The sequence below is a fragment of the Podarcis liolepis genome, assembly GCF_965112155.1.
Source record: "Podarcis liolepis genome assembly, chromosome: 8".
NCBI classification, from domain to species: domain Eukaryota; kingdom Metazoa; phylum Chordata; class Lepidosauria; order Squamata; family Lacertidae; genus Podarcis; species Podarcis liolepis.
The window spans coordinates 64,336,715-64,351,451 of NC_139560.1; the positions used below are offsets into that span (position 1 = coordinate 64,336,715).

Below are 14,737 nucleotides of genomic sequence, written 5' to 3' on the forward strand. Positions count from 1 at the left end.
GTGGATAAGGGGATAATAATACAGTGGTACCTTGGGTTACAGACGCTTCAGGTTACAGACTCCGCTAACCCAGAAATAGTACCTCAGGTTAAGAACTTTGCTTCAGGATGAGAACAGAAATTGTGCGGAGGCAGTGGGAGGCTCCATTAGCTAAAGTGGTGCTTCAAGTTAAGAACAGTTTCAGATTAAGAACGGACCTCCAGAACGAATTAAGTTCTTAACCTGAGGTACCACTGTACATACTTAACCTAACAGGGTTGTTTTAAGGATGGGCTATGTGAAACCCTTTGAACACATAGAAGAACCATACATGTGCTGGCGCTGTGGGTTAAACCACAGAGCCTAGGACTTGCCGATCAGAAGGTTGGCTGTTCGAATCCGTGCAACAGGGTGAGCTCCCGTTGCTCAGTCCCTGCTCCTGCCAACCTAGCAGTTCGAAAGCAAGTCAAAGTGCAAGTAGATAAATAGGTACCGCTCAGGCGGGAAGGTAAACGGCCTTTCCGTGCGCTGCTCTGGTTCGCCAGAAGCGGCTTAGTCATGCTGGCCACATGACCTGGAAGCTGTACGCCTGCTCCCTCAGCCAATAAAGCGAGATGAGCGCCGCAACCCCAGAGTCGGCCACGACTGGACCTAATGGTCAGGGGTCCCTTTACCTATGTGAAACCCTTTGAACACATGGAAACACCATACAAGCACTAAATATTATTTTTCTGCATTCTAAGGTGTAGATGATTTGGTGTTTAATTTGGAAGGCTCTTAATTATTATTCCAGGAGTGAGTGGTGGTTTGTAGGGGGCTTTCTGCAAGTTACAGGAAACCAGGCAGAGGAACGCCCTCCTGCCAGATGTCAAGGACATAAATAACTATACAACTCTACAACTTTTAGAAGGCACCTGAAGTCAACCCTGTATGGGGAAGTTTTTAATGTTTGATGTTTTATTCACAGAATCACATAGTTGGAAGGGACCCTGAGGGTCATCTGTTCCAGCTCTGCAATGTAAGAATATGCAGCTGTCCCGTACGGGAATCAAACCTGCAACCTTGGTGTTATCAGCACCATCCTCTAACCAATGGAGCTATCCATTTGCTTATTGTGCTTTTACAGTGGTGCCTCGCAAGACGAAATTAATTCGTTCCGCAAGTTTTTTCTTCTTGCGGGTTTTTCGTCTTGCAAAGCACGGTTTCCCATAGGAATGCATTGAAAATCAATTAATGCGTTCCTAGGGAAACCGCTTGCCAGGCTGGCGGTGCGGAGAAGGGCTTTTCTCCGCACCGCAAGCCTTCAGGACAGGTACGGGAACAGAGGGGAAGGGGCGCAGCGCTTTCCCTCTGTTCCCGGGGCTTGCGTGGGAGGAGGGTTTTTCCTCCCCACCGCCAACATTCAGAACAGCATTCTGAATGTTGGCGGTGGGAAGGAAAACCCTCCTCCCACCCCAAGTCTTCAGGAAAGCCATCCGATGCCGGGCGGCGGGAGAAGGCTTTCCCCCTCCCCCTCCCGGCATCGGAGCTTCGTCCCGATGCCGCGCGGCGGGAGGAGACGTTCCCCCTCCGCCGCGCGGCGGCGGGAGGCTTTCCCCCTCCGCCGCCCGGCACCGGGGCTTCGTCCCGATGCCGCGCGGCGGCGGGAGGCTTTCCCCCTCCGCCGCCCGGCACCGGGGCTTCGTCCCGATGCCGCGCGGCGGCGGGAGGCTTTCCCCCTCCGCCGCCCGGCACCGGGGCTTCGTCCCGATGCCGCGCGGCTGGGGGAGACGTTCCCCCTCCGCCGCCCGGCACCGGGGCTTCGTCCCGATGCCGCGCGGCGGCGGGAGGCTTTCCCCCTCCGCCGCCCGGCACCGGGGCTTCGTCCCGATGCCGCGCGGCGGCGGGAGGCTTTCCCCCTCCGCCGCCCGGCACCGGGGCTTCGTCCCGATGCCGCGCGGCGGCGGGAGGCTTTCCCCCTCCGCCGCCCGGCAACGGGGGTTCCTCCCGATGCCGCGCGGCGGCGGGAGGCTTTCCCCCTCCGCCGCCCGGCACCGGGGCTTCGTCCCGATGCCGCGCGGCGGGGGGAGGCGTTCCCCCTCCGCCGCCCGGCACCGGGGCTTCGTCCCGATGCCGCGCGGCGGCGGGAGGCTTTCCCCCTCCGCCGCCCGGCACCGGGGCTTCGTCCCGATGCCGCGCGGCGGCGGGAGGCTTTCCCCCTCCGCCGCCCGGCACCGGGGCTTCGTCCCGATGCCGCGCGGCGGCGGGAGGCTTTCCCCCTCCGCCGCCCGGCACCGGGGCTTCGTCCCGATGCCGCGCGGCGGCGGGAGGCTTTCCGAAGCCGGCGGCGGGAGGAGGTCCGAGGACAGTGGGGAAGACGCGCTGCGCTTCCCCGCTGTCCCTGAGATTTCCCTATGGGCTGTCGTCTTGCGAAGCAAGCCCATAGGGAAATTCGTTTTGCGAAGCGCCTCCAAAACGGAAAACCCTTTCGTCTAGCGGGTTTTCCGTCTTGCGAGGCGTTCGTCTTGCGGGGTACCACTGTATGTTTGTTCGAAGCCACCCAGAGTGGCAGGGGCAACCCAAGTCAGATGGGCAGGATACAGTTGTTGTTGTTGTCCTTTCTAGTCCAAGGATGGGGAGTCTCAGGATCACTTGTTGATGAACCCCAACTCCCACCAGTCCCCACCAGGATGGCCAACAGTGAGGGATGATGGGAGTTGCAGTCCAGCTACATCTGCAGGGCCACAAATTTGTCTGCCAAATTTGCTTTTTGCCAAGCACAGTGTGTTGGTTTTCCACTGGTTTGGAAAGCGGAATGATACTGCCATCCTGCCTGCTGAGTGCCTTTTTATTTCCTGGCGACGGCCACTCAGGGTCTCGCCCTGAAACCCCTTTAGTTCTGCTTCTGAATGCTTATCTCAGGGTTCACAGGAAGTCGATTTTCTAATTAGAAACCAGTACTTAATCCAGCCAAAAGCTTTTCAATGAGAGTCGTGATTTATTTGGCAAGAATGTAGCAACTCGGTATTAACATAATTACAAGGTACAGAGCAAAAGGAGCTTTTCCGCATAGCCTCCACTGATTTGGTTCAAATTGCTGGAAGGAAATGTATTGCTCACTAATAGCTATCCATTTAGTCATTAGTCAGCAAAACTCTCACTCCATACAGCCTTACCCCGAGCAAAGTTAGACAAGCAAAATCTTTCTTGTTCTCATGATGGGCACACGATGAACAGCCTATTTCCACACACACATACACCACTTACTCAGGATAAATTATATCAAAACCATTGGAATTGCAAGGGGGTCAAACAGAAGTTTTCTATTCTTTTTCTTGCAAAACAGGTCAAATGCTTTCTGGGACACATTTCGTTTCCCACTAAATGCTGATAAGTTTGGAGCTGAATCACACAACCATTTTGGTGTGGCTGAGGGGTTTTGGGTGTGTTTGAAAGCTCACGCTTTGAAGGCACATTAACCTCATACTCTCCAATTTTTCAGGCGCATGTACCTTCCCGAAGAATGGTCACTACTAGATCCCCAGCTTCCCCATATCAGCTCAGATCAGACCATTCCTTCAAATTTGCCATTAGTGACCAGAAGAAAGTCCTTTTGCAGCTTTCCTCATTCATACAGGCCTTAGAGCAACTTATACGTGTGTAAATATAGCCTGATGTAGGCCTGGCATTCACCCAATGATCAGTGGAGGTGATCTGAGGATAGAATCACATTATGTATCTTCCTCTTCTTTGGCAATTACTCATAGCCGTGTAAGATTGTTTTAACAGTGAGTCCGTAAGTGACTGTGGAGGCCAATTCTGGAGCCACACATCCTTCCGCAGTGGGGACATTGGTTCCCGGGCGGGAGTTGATCATGGTGAGGGTTTGCCAAACATGCCTTCCTCTTACAATATTTCTCCCTCTCGTCCTGAGTTCAAGCATCTTCAAAGAGAGCCAGTGTAGTGCAGTGGTTAAGAGCGGTAGACTTGTAATCTGTTGAACCGGGTTCGTGTCTCTGCTCCTCCACATGCAGCTGCTGGGTGACCTTGGGCTAGTCACACTTCTTTGAAGTCTCTCAGCCCCACTCACCTCACAGAGTGTTTGTTGTGGGGGAGGAAGGGAAAGGAGAATGTTAGCCGCTTTGAGACTCCTTCGGGTAGTGATAAAGCGGGATATTAAATCCAAACTCTTCTTCAAAGCCCATGACAGCTTTGCATAGAGGCTGTTTATGAATGATACATTATGGATCATTCCATTATGTGAGAATGCATTCTCACATACTCCTGCCTGTAAGAATGCATTCTTAAGGGGCACCCTCCTCCCACAACACGCAGCCTTGACTCCCCACCTCCAGAACTGTTATTTGTGTGGGGAACTGCAGTCAAACATAACTATGCATGAGTGGTAGTTAATGTATAAACTGGGTTCTTCTGTGTGGATTGTGACTCAGGTTCAAATCCTAAACAATGTTTTTTCTGTGTGAATTTAGGACCCCTCCAGATATACCTTTTGTGGATGATTGTGCTCATGATGCTATCAGGGCAGTCAGACACGATCCTGTTTTCAATATTGTTTGTGCCTGCAGTAGTGCTGCCCACTGCTTCGTTTCCAAGCAGTACATATCCCGGAACTACCTCCTGAAATCCCAAGACTTGTTCTACCACAAATGTGCTGGTTTATTGATTTGTTTTATCCTGCTTTTGTTGCACTGTAGCTCTTCCAGGCAGCAATATTGTGGCAGGGCTAGGGAAGCATCGCAGAACAACTAAGAGAGCAGAATAAACGCACCTTTTACTGTGTCAGGAGCATGTTGCAGAATGCACTCTCAATAAAGCACCCATCTGGCAGGCCTCTCAGTTCACTAGCTTGTTCTCCCTTCAGATCAATTCTAAAGATGATGACGGTGTGGTGTATGGCTCCTGGAACAGCGTTTATGAATATGGAGTGCCACCCTCCTCTTGGACTGGAAGTGTAGACATTCTGTTGGAATATCATAGTTCTAAAGAACCGGTGCGGTATGGTCAGTGCTGGGTCTTTGCCGGAGTCTTCAACACTTGTAAGTATGAGATAAAATATGCAATGAATCTTTTGTGGCATGGACACGGTTTCTTTTTCACGTTGAAATGAGCCAGAGCCCTCCCAATACCCTTCTGAGATTGCATTGATGCTTGCACTGAATAACAATAAACTTGTTGCATGCCACCCTAATCTCCAAGGGCTCCAGGTGCTTACCAAAGGCTTGGTTTCCTCAGAATGGGGAACAGTGGACACTGTGGTGTCTTTATAATTTATGGCTTGTTTACACATGCATACATACAACTTTCTCCATGACATAAATAATTTTATAAACTTCTGTCATAGCACCTCTTATGTGTCTTTTCTGTAAACTAAAAATTGCAAATGCTGCAGTCATGGGGGAGTCATTCAACAACAACAACAACAACAACAACAACAACAACAACAACAACAACAATAATAATAATAATTTATTATTTATACCACGCTCATCTGGCTAAAGGGACGCGGGTGGTGCTGTGGGTTAAACCACAGAGCCTAGGACTTGCCGATCAGAAGGTTGGTGGTTCGAATCCCCGTGACGGGGTGAGCTTCCGTTGCTCAGTCCCAGCTCCTGCCCACCCAGCAGTTTGAAAGCTCTGCTAGGCGGGAAGGTAAACGGTGTTTCCGTGCGCTGCTCTGGTTCGCCAGAAGCGGCTTGGTCATGCTGGCCACATGACCCAGAAGCTGTACGCCGGCTCCCTCGGCCAATAAAGCGAGATGAGCGCCACAACCCCAGAGTCGGTCACGACTGGACCTAATGGTCAGGGGTCCCTTTACCTTTATCTGGCTAGGTTTCCCCAGCTTCTCTGGGCGGCTCCCAACAGAATATTAAAAACATGATAAAACATCAAACAAAACTTCCCTAAACAGGGCTGCCTTCAGGTGTCTTCTAAAAGTCAGATAGTTGTTTATTTCCTTGACATCTGATGGAAGGGTGTTCCACAGGTCTGGCACCACTACCAAGAATGCCCCCTGCCTGGTTCCCTGTAACCTCACTTCTTGGAATGAGGGAACCACCAGAAGGCCCTCGGAGCTGGATCTCAGTGAACGATGGGGGCTGAGATGCTCCTTCAGGTATACTGGGCCGAGGCCATGCCCTTGAACATTTTCGTTACCCTTTCCCAAACCTTTTCCAACTCTACGATGTGGTTTTTGAGGTGACCCTGCCTTACAAGGAGTGATGACCTGCGACTTTGTGGTGAACGGTGGGATATACATGCTGAAAGCAAATAAGCCAATATTCCCATCCATGGACTCTCTCAAATGAAAGGAAACATTATGTTGCTGAAATGCAGACAGCAGAAGCTGGGCACTTTCGGTACTGTTGTTGCAAAGTACTTAGCCAAGTGATAAATAGCCAAGACATTAGCCTGTTGTGGTTTTTTGTTTTTTGAAAATGGAAGATGTTGGAATGTTTAAACATATATTGCCATATGTAGAAGAGGCACAAACTGTAACAAACATCCTGTTTCTGTCACAGCTGGCAGAACTCCAGAGCAAAACCTATCTTTCCCTCCGTAGTCATGCCAATATAAGTAGGTGTCGCCAGATATAAAGAACAGCTACACATTAAGAAACATCCAACTTATCCACATCCACTTCCAATCCATGGGAGGCGCCTTTATGAATCTTTACTCAGAATGTGGTGAGAGTAGATTTTACACAAATGCTGTAAGGACATATTAAAGTAAACCTTGAGCCATGTTCCGAAATAACACCACATGTCTGCAAGGAAATTGACATTTGAACGCTCTGAACTCGGTACATCTCTAACACAATTTACAGAAAGCATGCTCTACTTGCTACAGGGTTCCCTTGCTACAGGGGCTCAGAAAGTCAAGAAAGGATAAATAAAATACTTTGATATACAGTGGTACATCGGGTTACATGTGCTTCAGGTTACAGACTCCGCTAACCCAGAAATATTATCTCAGGTTAAGAACTTTGCTTCAGGATGAGAACAGAAATTGTGCAGCGATGGAGCAGCGGCAGCAGGAGGCCCCATTAGCTAAAGTGGTGCTTCAGGTTAAGAACAGTTTCAGGTTAAGAACAGACCTCCAGAACGAATTAAGTTCTTAACCCGAGGTACCACTGTATATCCAAAAGAAGGACTGTATTAAGGCAGTGAAGTCTGATCCATTAGGACAAATGGGGCACGGCCTGACCAGCCTCAATCTGCCCTCAACCAGCCCCATTCCTGCCTGCCTTCTTACTTATGAACAGTCCAGGGGTTAGCACTATCTGCAAGCTTCTTCCTCCCTTAGCCTATGTACCTGGGTAAACATAGACTTTGTTGCCTCTGTGACTCTGGCTCCACCTACTGTTGGCCTCCTGCTTTCTGCCCTGCTGGTTTCAATGGGCACCAGCAGCCACCACTGCTTCTGAGAATCAATCATTGTGAATGTTCACACCTAAAGCCCATCAAAAAATCTCCGAGAAGCCCATGAATATGAGCTGAAACTTTCGCATTTATTTCAGGCATTTGCTTTCCCGAAGCTCTAAATGGTTTGCATTTAAAAAAAAAAAAGACCCAACAGCATTTACAATCACATATAAAATAAAAAAAATCACAATAATTAATTACAATTCCATTTTAACAGAACTCCAGGAAAAGTTTCCACCAATAAAACCACATCCTATGGCAATCACATTCGTCTTTTAAAACACACACTCCGTGTTTAATATGCACAGCAATTTAATTTCCAGCTATTTAGGGTTTCTAATGCTGTATGGGTGCAACGATTCAGCTTCCCAAGGTTACCATATTGAATATTTGGGGACAGTCATCTGTTAAAAATGCTAAAACATTCTGAAAAAGAAGGAGCAGAGCCATTAATCTTGAAATTGTCAGCTGAATTATTTCCAATGAGCCTTGATGGCTTGCACACTCGAAGTCTGGGAGGGCATTCGAATTAAGCTTAATCAATAGGTGCATATGGCATTGGAGGAATCCAGGCAATTTGTCATCAAACCATTAAAATGAATGCACGAGAAACATTACTCTTCTGCATGAAACACTGCAGCCACCTTAGGGCTACAGAATATGAACTACGTATTGCAGGAGTGTCAAAAATGAGACCTCGGGTCTTACTAGGTCTTTAGGGGCCCCCAATGTGGCTTCTCCTACACAAGAAGCTGCATTATACTGGTCCACCTAGCTCAGTATTGTCAACTGGCAGTGGTTCTTCACTTGAATAATAAGCTGATATTAAGATGAAAGTGTAATGAAAAATTCAACCTATAATAATGTACCATACCAATGCAATACAATACAAGCAATAAGAGACCTGTGTGTTAGATAGATAGATAATTTATTACAGTCCAAGACCAGCTTATAAAACACACTTGGGGGTACAGTCACAGAAGAAAAACAAACAATTAAAACAATGTACAACAATAAATTTAAAAACAATGTACAACAATAAACCTGTGTGTTAATAAAAATGCAAATAACAGATCTAAGTCTCAGCAAGATTAAACTACCAATATCAATATACATATCAATGAAATGAGTACCATATATATTTAAATATATTTAAAATCCATGCATCTGTAGAGATAATGTACAAATTCTGTGGAGAAGTACAATTAATGTTGTTACATACATATAAAAACTCTGTTTCTGTACTTCCTTAGCCTTTGTGAAGGCTGCAGGTGAAGTCCATTACATTGGCTGTAGCCATTTTTCCGCACAGGAAATGAAAAAAGTGTGAAATTGATTAAGTGGCAACTTTTGGCTGCAAAGGAAAGAATCAGGGTCACACTCTAAGTATACCCTCAAGTCTTCCTCCTGAGGATGCGAAGGAAGAAAGGAAGAACTGGGGGTGCATTTAGAGTCTTCCTTCTGGAGGATTCTTCCCATTGGAGTAGAGTCATCTCATGTTCTGGGGTGCCAGGTGATTGACAGTTTGTCAGCATTCACTATTCTGACAATTAATTTGCCATGTATGTTTCTTAGATCTTTTATGACCACCCTAAAAAACAACAACTTAGTTTCCATAGTTTATTGATAAATTGTCCTTCCTACAATACTCTCAAAGATTTATATCTGTTTAGTCTCATGCAAACACCACTGCATTGACTTGAACATTTTTCTTAAAAAATAATCTTCTCTTCTAATAGTTTTGAGGTGCATAGGAATTCCTGCCAGGGTTGTCACCAACTATTCCTCAGCCCACGATAACGATGCCAATTTGCAGCTGGATGTCTTTGTTGATGAAGATGGAAAGGTGGATTCCAGACTCACAAAAGACTCGATCTGGTAAGGTATCTGGAGCAATGGAGGTTGTGTTGACTCTGAAATGTTAAAAATGTAATGAGAATAACCAAGACTTCCCTTCTGTCCTGAATTGAACGCAACTATTTTATAGGAACACAGGAAGGATGCAATATTAAAGACTAGTGCTTTCCCCCCCTGGGGGTACGCAGGGGTACACATACCCCTAAACATTTTGTGAATCTAAGTTTGGCCTCATTGATGGGCAGTATTTCAATATGAGTAGGAAAATGAGAGTACCCCTAAACACTTTTAAAGAAAAAAAAGCACTGTAAAAGGCCATAGTATTAGCAACATATAGGTCACTGAGGGTGTGATTCTGTAACTGCTTCCTAGAGAATACACCACATTGAACTCAGTAGGACTTACTTCTGGGTAGATATGCATAGAATTGTGCAGGGGGAGCCCAACCTTCTGTGTATAAAAATGTAAGATGCTTCCCTATATCATTGTTGCACGATTGCATTGTTGCCTGAAATCTCTGGTTGGTAATGGAGGAGTATGCCTTTGGAGGTGAGGTCAAGCTGTTGGAAGGTTGCAGCGCCTGCTGTGGCTGTAGAGACTGATACAGGAGAGACAGGTTTTGTTGTAGCTGGGGCAGATGAAGGTGTTTAGTTTTGCTTCTACAGGTGCACCATGGTGTTTGTTCTCTCTGCACTGCTCCCAGTGGTCATTCCATCTCTGGTCCCTGCTATGGTTACAAATATTTGGCTGACTGTCTCCAGGCACTGCAGTCCAGGCACATGGTGAGGTTGAAGCCTTGCAGACATCTTTGTAACACAGAGTTGGCCTGCCAATGGGCCTGGTGCTGGAAGCCAGCTCCCCTTACAGCACGTCCTTTGGGACCCCCACCATCCCCATGGCAATCCCTAGGGAAACAGTGCAAAAATGCTCAGATAATTCACATCACTATTTGACAAAGGCTCTGTTCTTATATTGTTGCTTATAATTTCCATAAAATTGAGACAGTTCCACATTTTGCATTTCAAACCCCAATCAAGGGCCTTGTACACTTTCCATTTGTATTATTCTTTTTGTGTGTGTGTGTGTGTGTGTATGAATCTTCGTTATGGAGGATGTACTTACTGACCCTTTGGCTATACTATAACTGGAGTGGCGGAAAGTGGGCACAACCCGCAGGGAGCATAAAATCGATATAAAAAATGATGTAGTATACTATTGATTGATCTCATAACTCAAAACTAATTCTACTTCCCAAGAGGGTGGGATAGAAGTATGTGCATACAAGCGAGCAAGAAATATAGTAAAGTTACTTACCTACCCCTAGTTGCAACAGAAATTAACTTTTCTTTATGATTTATGTGTATTGATATACTGTCCTATAACCACATTGCAACAGAGCAGATCAATCACAAAATATACGAAAGAAGCATAAAAACAACTGGAAAGGAGAAAATGAGAACAGATGAAAAGAACTAGGAAAACTAGAAGTGGTCTTTACCTAGCGTTGAAATAAAATCAAGTCTGGGGTGCCACCACCAAAAAGGACATTTTGCAGTAAACATCTGCTGCACTATGCTTTCCAGGGCACCTGTTTATAAAATTATTTTATTTTCTTACTTAGGATTATGCCTATAACCCAGTCTTCCTCCAAGGTGCAACTTACACATAGTTCTTTCTCTGGTAGTCCTCCTCACCCCCCATGTAGGCAAGTTTCAGGGTCAGACCTTCTTAGCTTCAGCAGTGGAACTGTCCCATGTGGTATCAAGCAAGCCTCACCCACCCTTGGGCCCCCAAATATTGTTATACTACAACACACACACACACCCCAGCGTCCCCAGCCAACATGGTCAGTGTTCAGGAAATTAAATTCCAACAACATCTGGGAACCGAAGCTTGAGGCAGGCTGTTCTAGGCTTTAAGGGAATGCTTTGATCTCACTCCTCCCCTATATATATCTAATGCTTTCATATACTTTTCATTTCATGGAGTCGTTCATTGTCCAGCGATTCTCTAAAACCTAATTCAAAATTAAAGTAAGTGGAGCTTTGCAGATCTATAACAATTGCGGGTAAGCTCCGCAGTGGTTTAAATCTTGCTTCCTTTTGGGAACTTGATTACATTTTTGAACTCCCCATTTAATCTTCTCTCTCCATGGTATATTTATTGCTACATGATGTGCACAACCTCTTGGGTCATACATTAATTTAACCTATAGTTCTTTCTGTTCCTCTTCTATGTCTTTTCTCTTCATTTGTACCACTCAGTGGAAGCTGTACCCTAAATGGTTTTGTATCCTAATTTTGATGTGATATTAATGTGGTCCTTTTTTTTCATTCAAAGCTGAATTTAGAATATTTAAACCATTTTAAACATACCCTGCTTCAGGAAAATGTATGCTGCTTCTATGTTGCATTACACTTAAGTGTTTTAAATTTGTTGGTAGCCACCCTGAGCCCAGAACCGGGAAGGGCAGGGTATAAATAAAAAAATATTATTATTTATTATAACATCGCAGCATTCCCAGCAGTTACAAAAATTCAGGCAGTGTGCATCACTTTCCTGGAATAATTCCCACACACCCACCCATCCCGTCCTGCTTCATTAACTCACCTAACTGACAAGTTTCCCCCAGCTTTCATTTCCACTTTGAAATGTCTCATTAAGGCAAGCCTCAGATTCACACCAATGCAAACTACTCGTCCCTCTTTCCCTCAGCCATTATCAATGAAACGGGCTGAGCTTAACGATCCTTATATTTTCCTAAGACATTATTGCTAATATTATTGCATTGAGTATCTGAGACAATGGCCAGGATTATGTAATTAGCTTTTCATCTACTGGGAGGGAGCGGGTAATTTTTATTTTATTTTTTAAGGAAATTGCTGTATTCCCCTCCCTCCTCAAATCTCCTGAAGCTTGTCTGAAAAGTGTCTTCTGAGAGGCCTGTTCTCCCTTATTCGCACTCTTTCTGGAGCCTTATTGAATCAGTGGAATGAAAATGGCATGGCTATATTTTGTTTTTTTATGAAAGTTTGAAATATCCTGGACAGATTTCAAATGGGATGATGACCCTGTGGTGTTTCTGTCAAGACCGAGCTGAGAAGCCAGAATGTGAGGAGGCCAGGGCCAAGGGATGAGCCTGTTTCTTGGGCACAATCCCAGCCGAAGTCCTTTGCAGCCCTTCCTGTCCAGGAAGCCCCAGGAACCTGACTAGATTTGTGCGGCCAGACACGAGACTTGAGTACCGTAGATTCCAGTGTATTAGATGACTTTTGAACTCCAAAGTCGGGGGTCGTCTTATACGCCGGGTATGGTTGTGACAGGTGGCAGTGGCTGGCTTGGAACGGCAACGGGCAGAAGGATGGTAAAAGCCACCCCCCACCTCCATCCCATGCCACCTCCCGAAGCAGCAGCAACCGCGAGGTGGTGCGTGGCTTCGGCCGGGGCTCACCCGCTCTGCCACCATAGGGACCGCCGGATTCCCGGAAGGAGGGAGCCGGGAGGGAGAGAGTTCCACCCACCAAACGCCTCGCCTCGGGCTGCTGCTGCTGCGACGGCAGAGGCAGCGGAGGGGTGCGCGCTCTGCCCCTGGCGGTGCTTGGCGGGCGGCCAAACGCTATAATTTAACAGCAAAAGTTGGGGGGTCGTCTTATACGCCCAGTCAGCTAATACGCCGTAATCTACGGTATACAGTGGTACCTCGGGTTAAGTATTTAATTTGTTCCGGAGGTCCATTCTTAAGCTGAAACTGTTCTTAACCTGAAGCACCACTTTAGCTAATGGGGCCTCCCGCTGCTGCGCCACCGGAGCACGATTTCTGTTCTCATCCTGAGGTAAAGTTCTTAACCCGAGGTACTATTTCTGGATTAGCGGAGCATGTAACCTGAAGCGTATGTAACCTGAAGCGTATGTAACCTGAAGTGCCACTGTATGTCACTGCTGAGAAGGTGTTCTGAGCTAGCTCACCACACAGGGCAGCCACCCTCAGTTCTGAAAGTTCCTAGGCCCTGCTGCTCTTGCTGGTGACTGCTCCAAAGAAAGGCTTTCAATACTCAATTTATAGGGCCTATTTTTTATTAGCAGTTGCATGGAGGTCAGCTCCAGAATCTCATTCAAGTAGTGGATTACCAACTGGTGCCACTCCCTCTAGCAGCTGCAGAGTGTGCAAGCAATAGCTGTGCCTGTCAGAGAAAGAGACTGTGTGAGGGTGCTTTAAGTCTGGCCACTGAGTTTATGCATTATTTAGAACTAGCCAGCCAGTTCTAGGATTCAATTATTTCCATTAAATGTCCATTAACGGAACAGCCATAATAAAGATGCCCCTTAGGTTTGGTACTGTTTAATATGTGAACATTATTCTTTTCCTCTCTAAAGGAACTACCATTGCTGGAATGAGGCTTGGATGACCAGACCAGACCTCCCTGTAGGTTTTGGAGGCTGGCAAGCTGTGGACAGCACCCCTCAAGAAAACAGTGATGGTAAGCATATTTCTTCCTTGCCACACTGCAAGGTAAAGATAAAGGCCCCCTGGATGGTTAAGTCCAGTCAAAGGCGATTCTGGGGTTGCAGCACTCATCTCGCTTTCAGGCTGAGGGAGCCAGCGTTTGTCCTCAGACAGCTTTCCAGGTCATGTGGCCAGCATGACTAAACTGCTTCTGGCACAACAGAACACCGTGACTGAAGCCAGAGCGCACAGAAATGCTGTTTACCTTCCCACCACAGCAGTACCTATTTATCTACTTGCACTGGTGTACTTTCGAACTGCTAGGTTGGCCAGAGCTGGGACAGAGAAATGGGAGCTTACGCCATCGTGGAGATTTGAACTGCCGACCTTCTGATCGGCAAGCCCAAGAGGCTCAGTGGTTTAGACCACAGCGCCGTCCTCGTCCCTTTGCCACACTGCATGATGGTAGGTTCACATTAGACAGAAGGAATGAAAAAACCTCAACCAATATCTGATTCAAACGTAGAAATATAATGGGACGTTTCCATTTCACGTGCTAAGGAAAATCGGCTTGGAAGGGATAGAGTTTCTCTTTTTCGCCTTTCAGAGAAAGGTTGACTAGTTACCACAAAAGTTGTTAAGAGTTCTTAAAGGGCAATGGAATGACCCTTAGCTAGGCAGGGTGAAGGGCATACCCTCCAACATCCTAACAATAAAATTCCATGGAACACAATAGCCAGTGTGGCTTATATAACTCTCTATGAAGGTATAAAAGAGGAATTACTGAATGACCTTTTTGAAGAGTATTTCATCTTTGTATACATCGCTAGTATGACAGCAGCAGACTGAGTAGCATCTATATTCAAGAAAGCCAGGGGAATATTAAGAGCATCTTCAGAGATGAGACAGAGGACTAGACCAGGCATCCCCAAACTCGGCCCTCTAGATGTTTTGGGACTACAACTCCCATCATCCCTAGCTAACAGGACCAGTGGTCAGGGATGATGGGAATTGTAGTTGCCTGGACTAGACTATC

The 14,737-nt window shown here is 46.6% G+C and overlaps 1 protein-coding gene and 1 long non-coding RNA gene across 3 annotated transcripts in view; both read left to right on the forward strand.

The window, feature by feature from the left end:
• LOC310714459 overlaps window positions 1-14,737 on the forward strand; it is an 81,972-nt gene that overhangs the window by 50,003 nt on the left and 17,232 nt on the right. The window lies entirely within an intron of this gene.
• The window catches only part of F13A1 (coagulation factor XIII A chain), a 78,667-nt gene that overhangs the window by 46,698 nt on the left and 17,232 nt on the right, over window positions 1-14,737 (forward strand). For both annotated transcript variants that reach the window (XR_014529604.1, XM_083519294.1), the window contains exons 7-9: window positions 4,841-5,015; window positions 9,140-9,278; window positions 13,632-13,735. Coding sequence is in view for 1 of the 2 variants with exons in the window: in XM_083519294.1 (XP_083375420.1) it covers window positions 4,841-5,015; window positions 9,140-9,278; window positions 13,632-13,735 (418 nt within the window). In the remaining variant the exon portion in view is untranslated. The remainder of the gene's footprint in view (window positions 1-4,840; window positions 5,016-9,139; window positions 9,279-13,631; window positions 13,736-14,737) is intronic.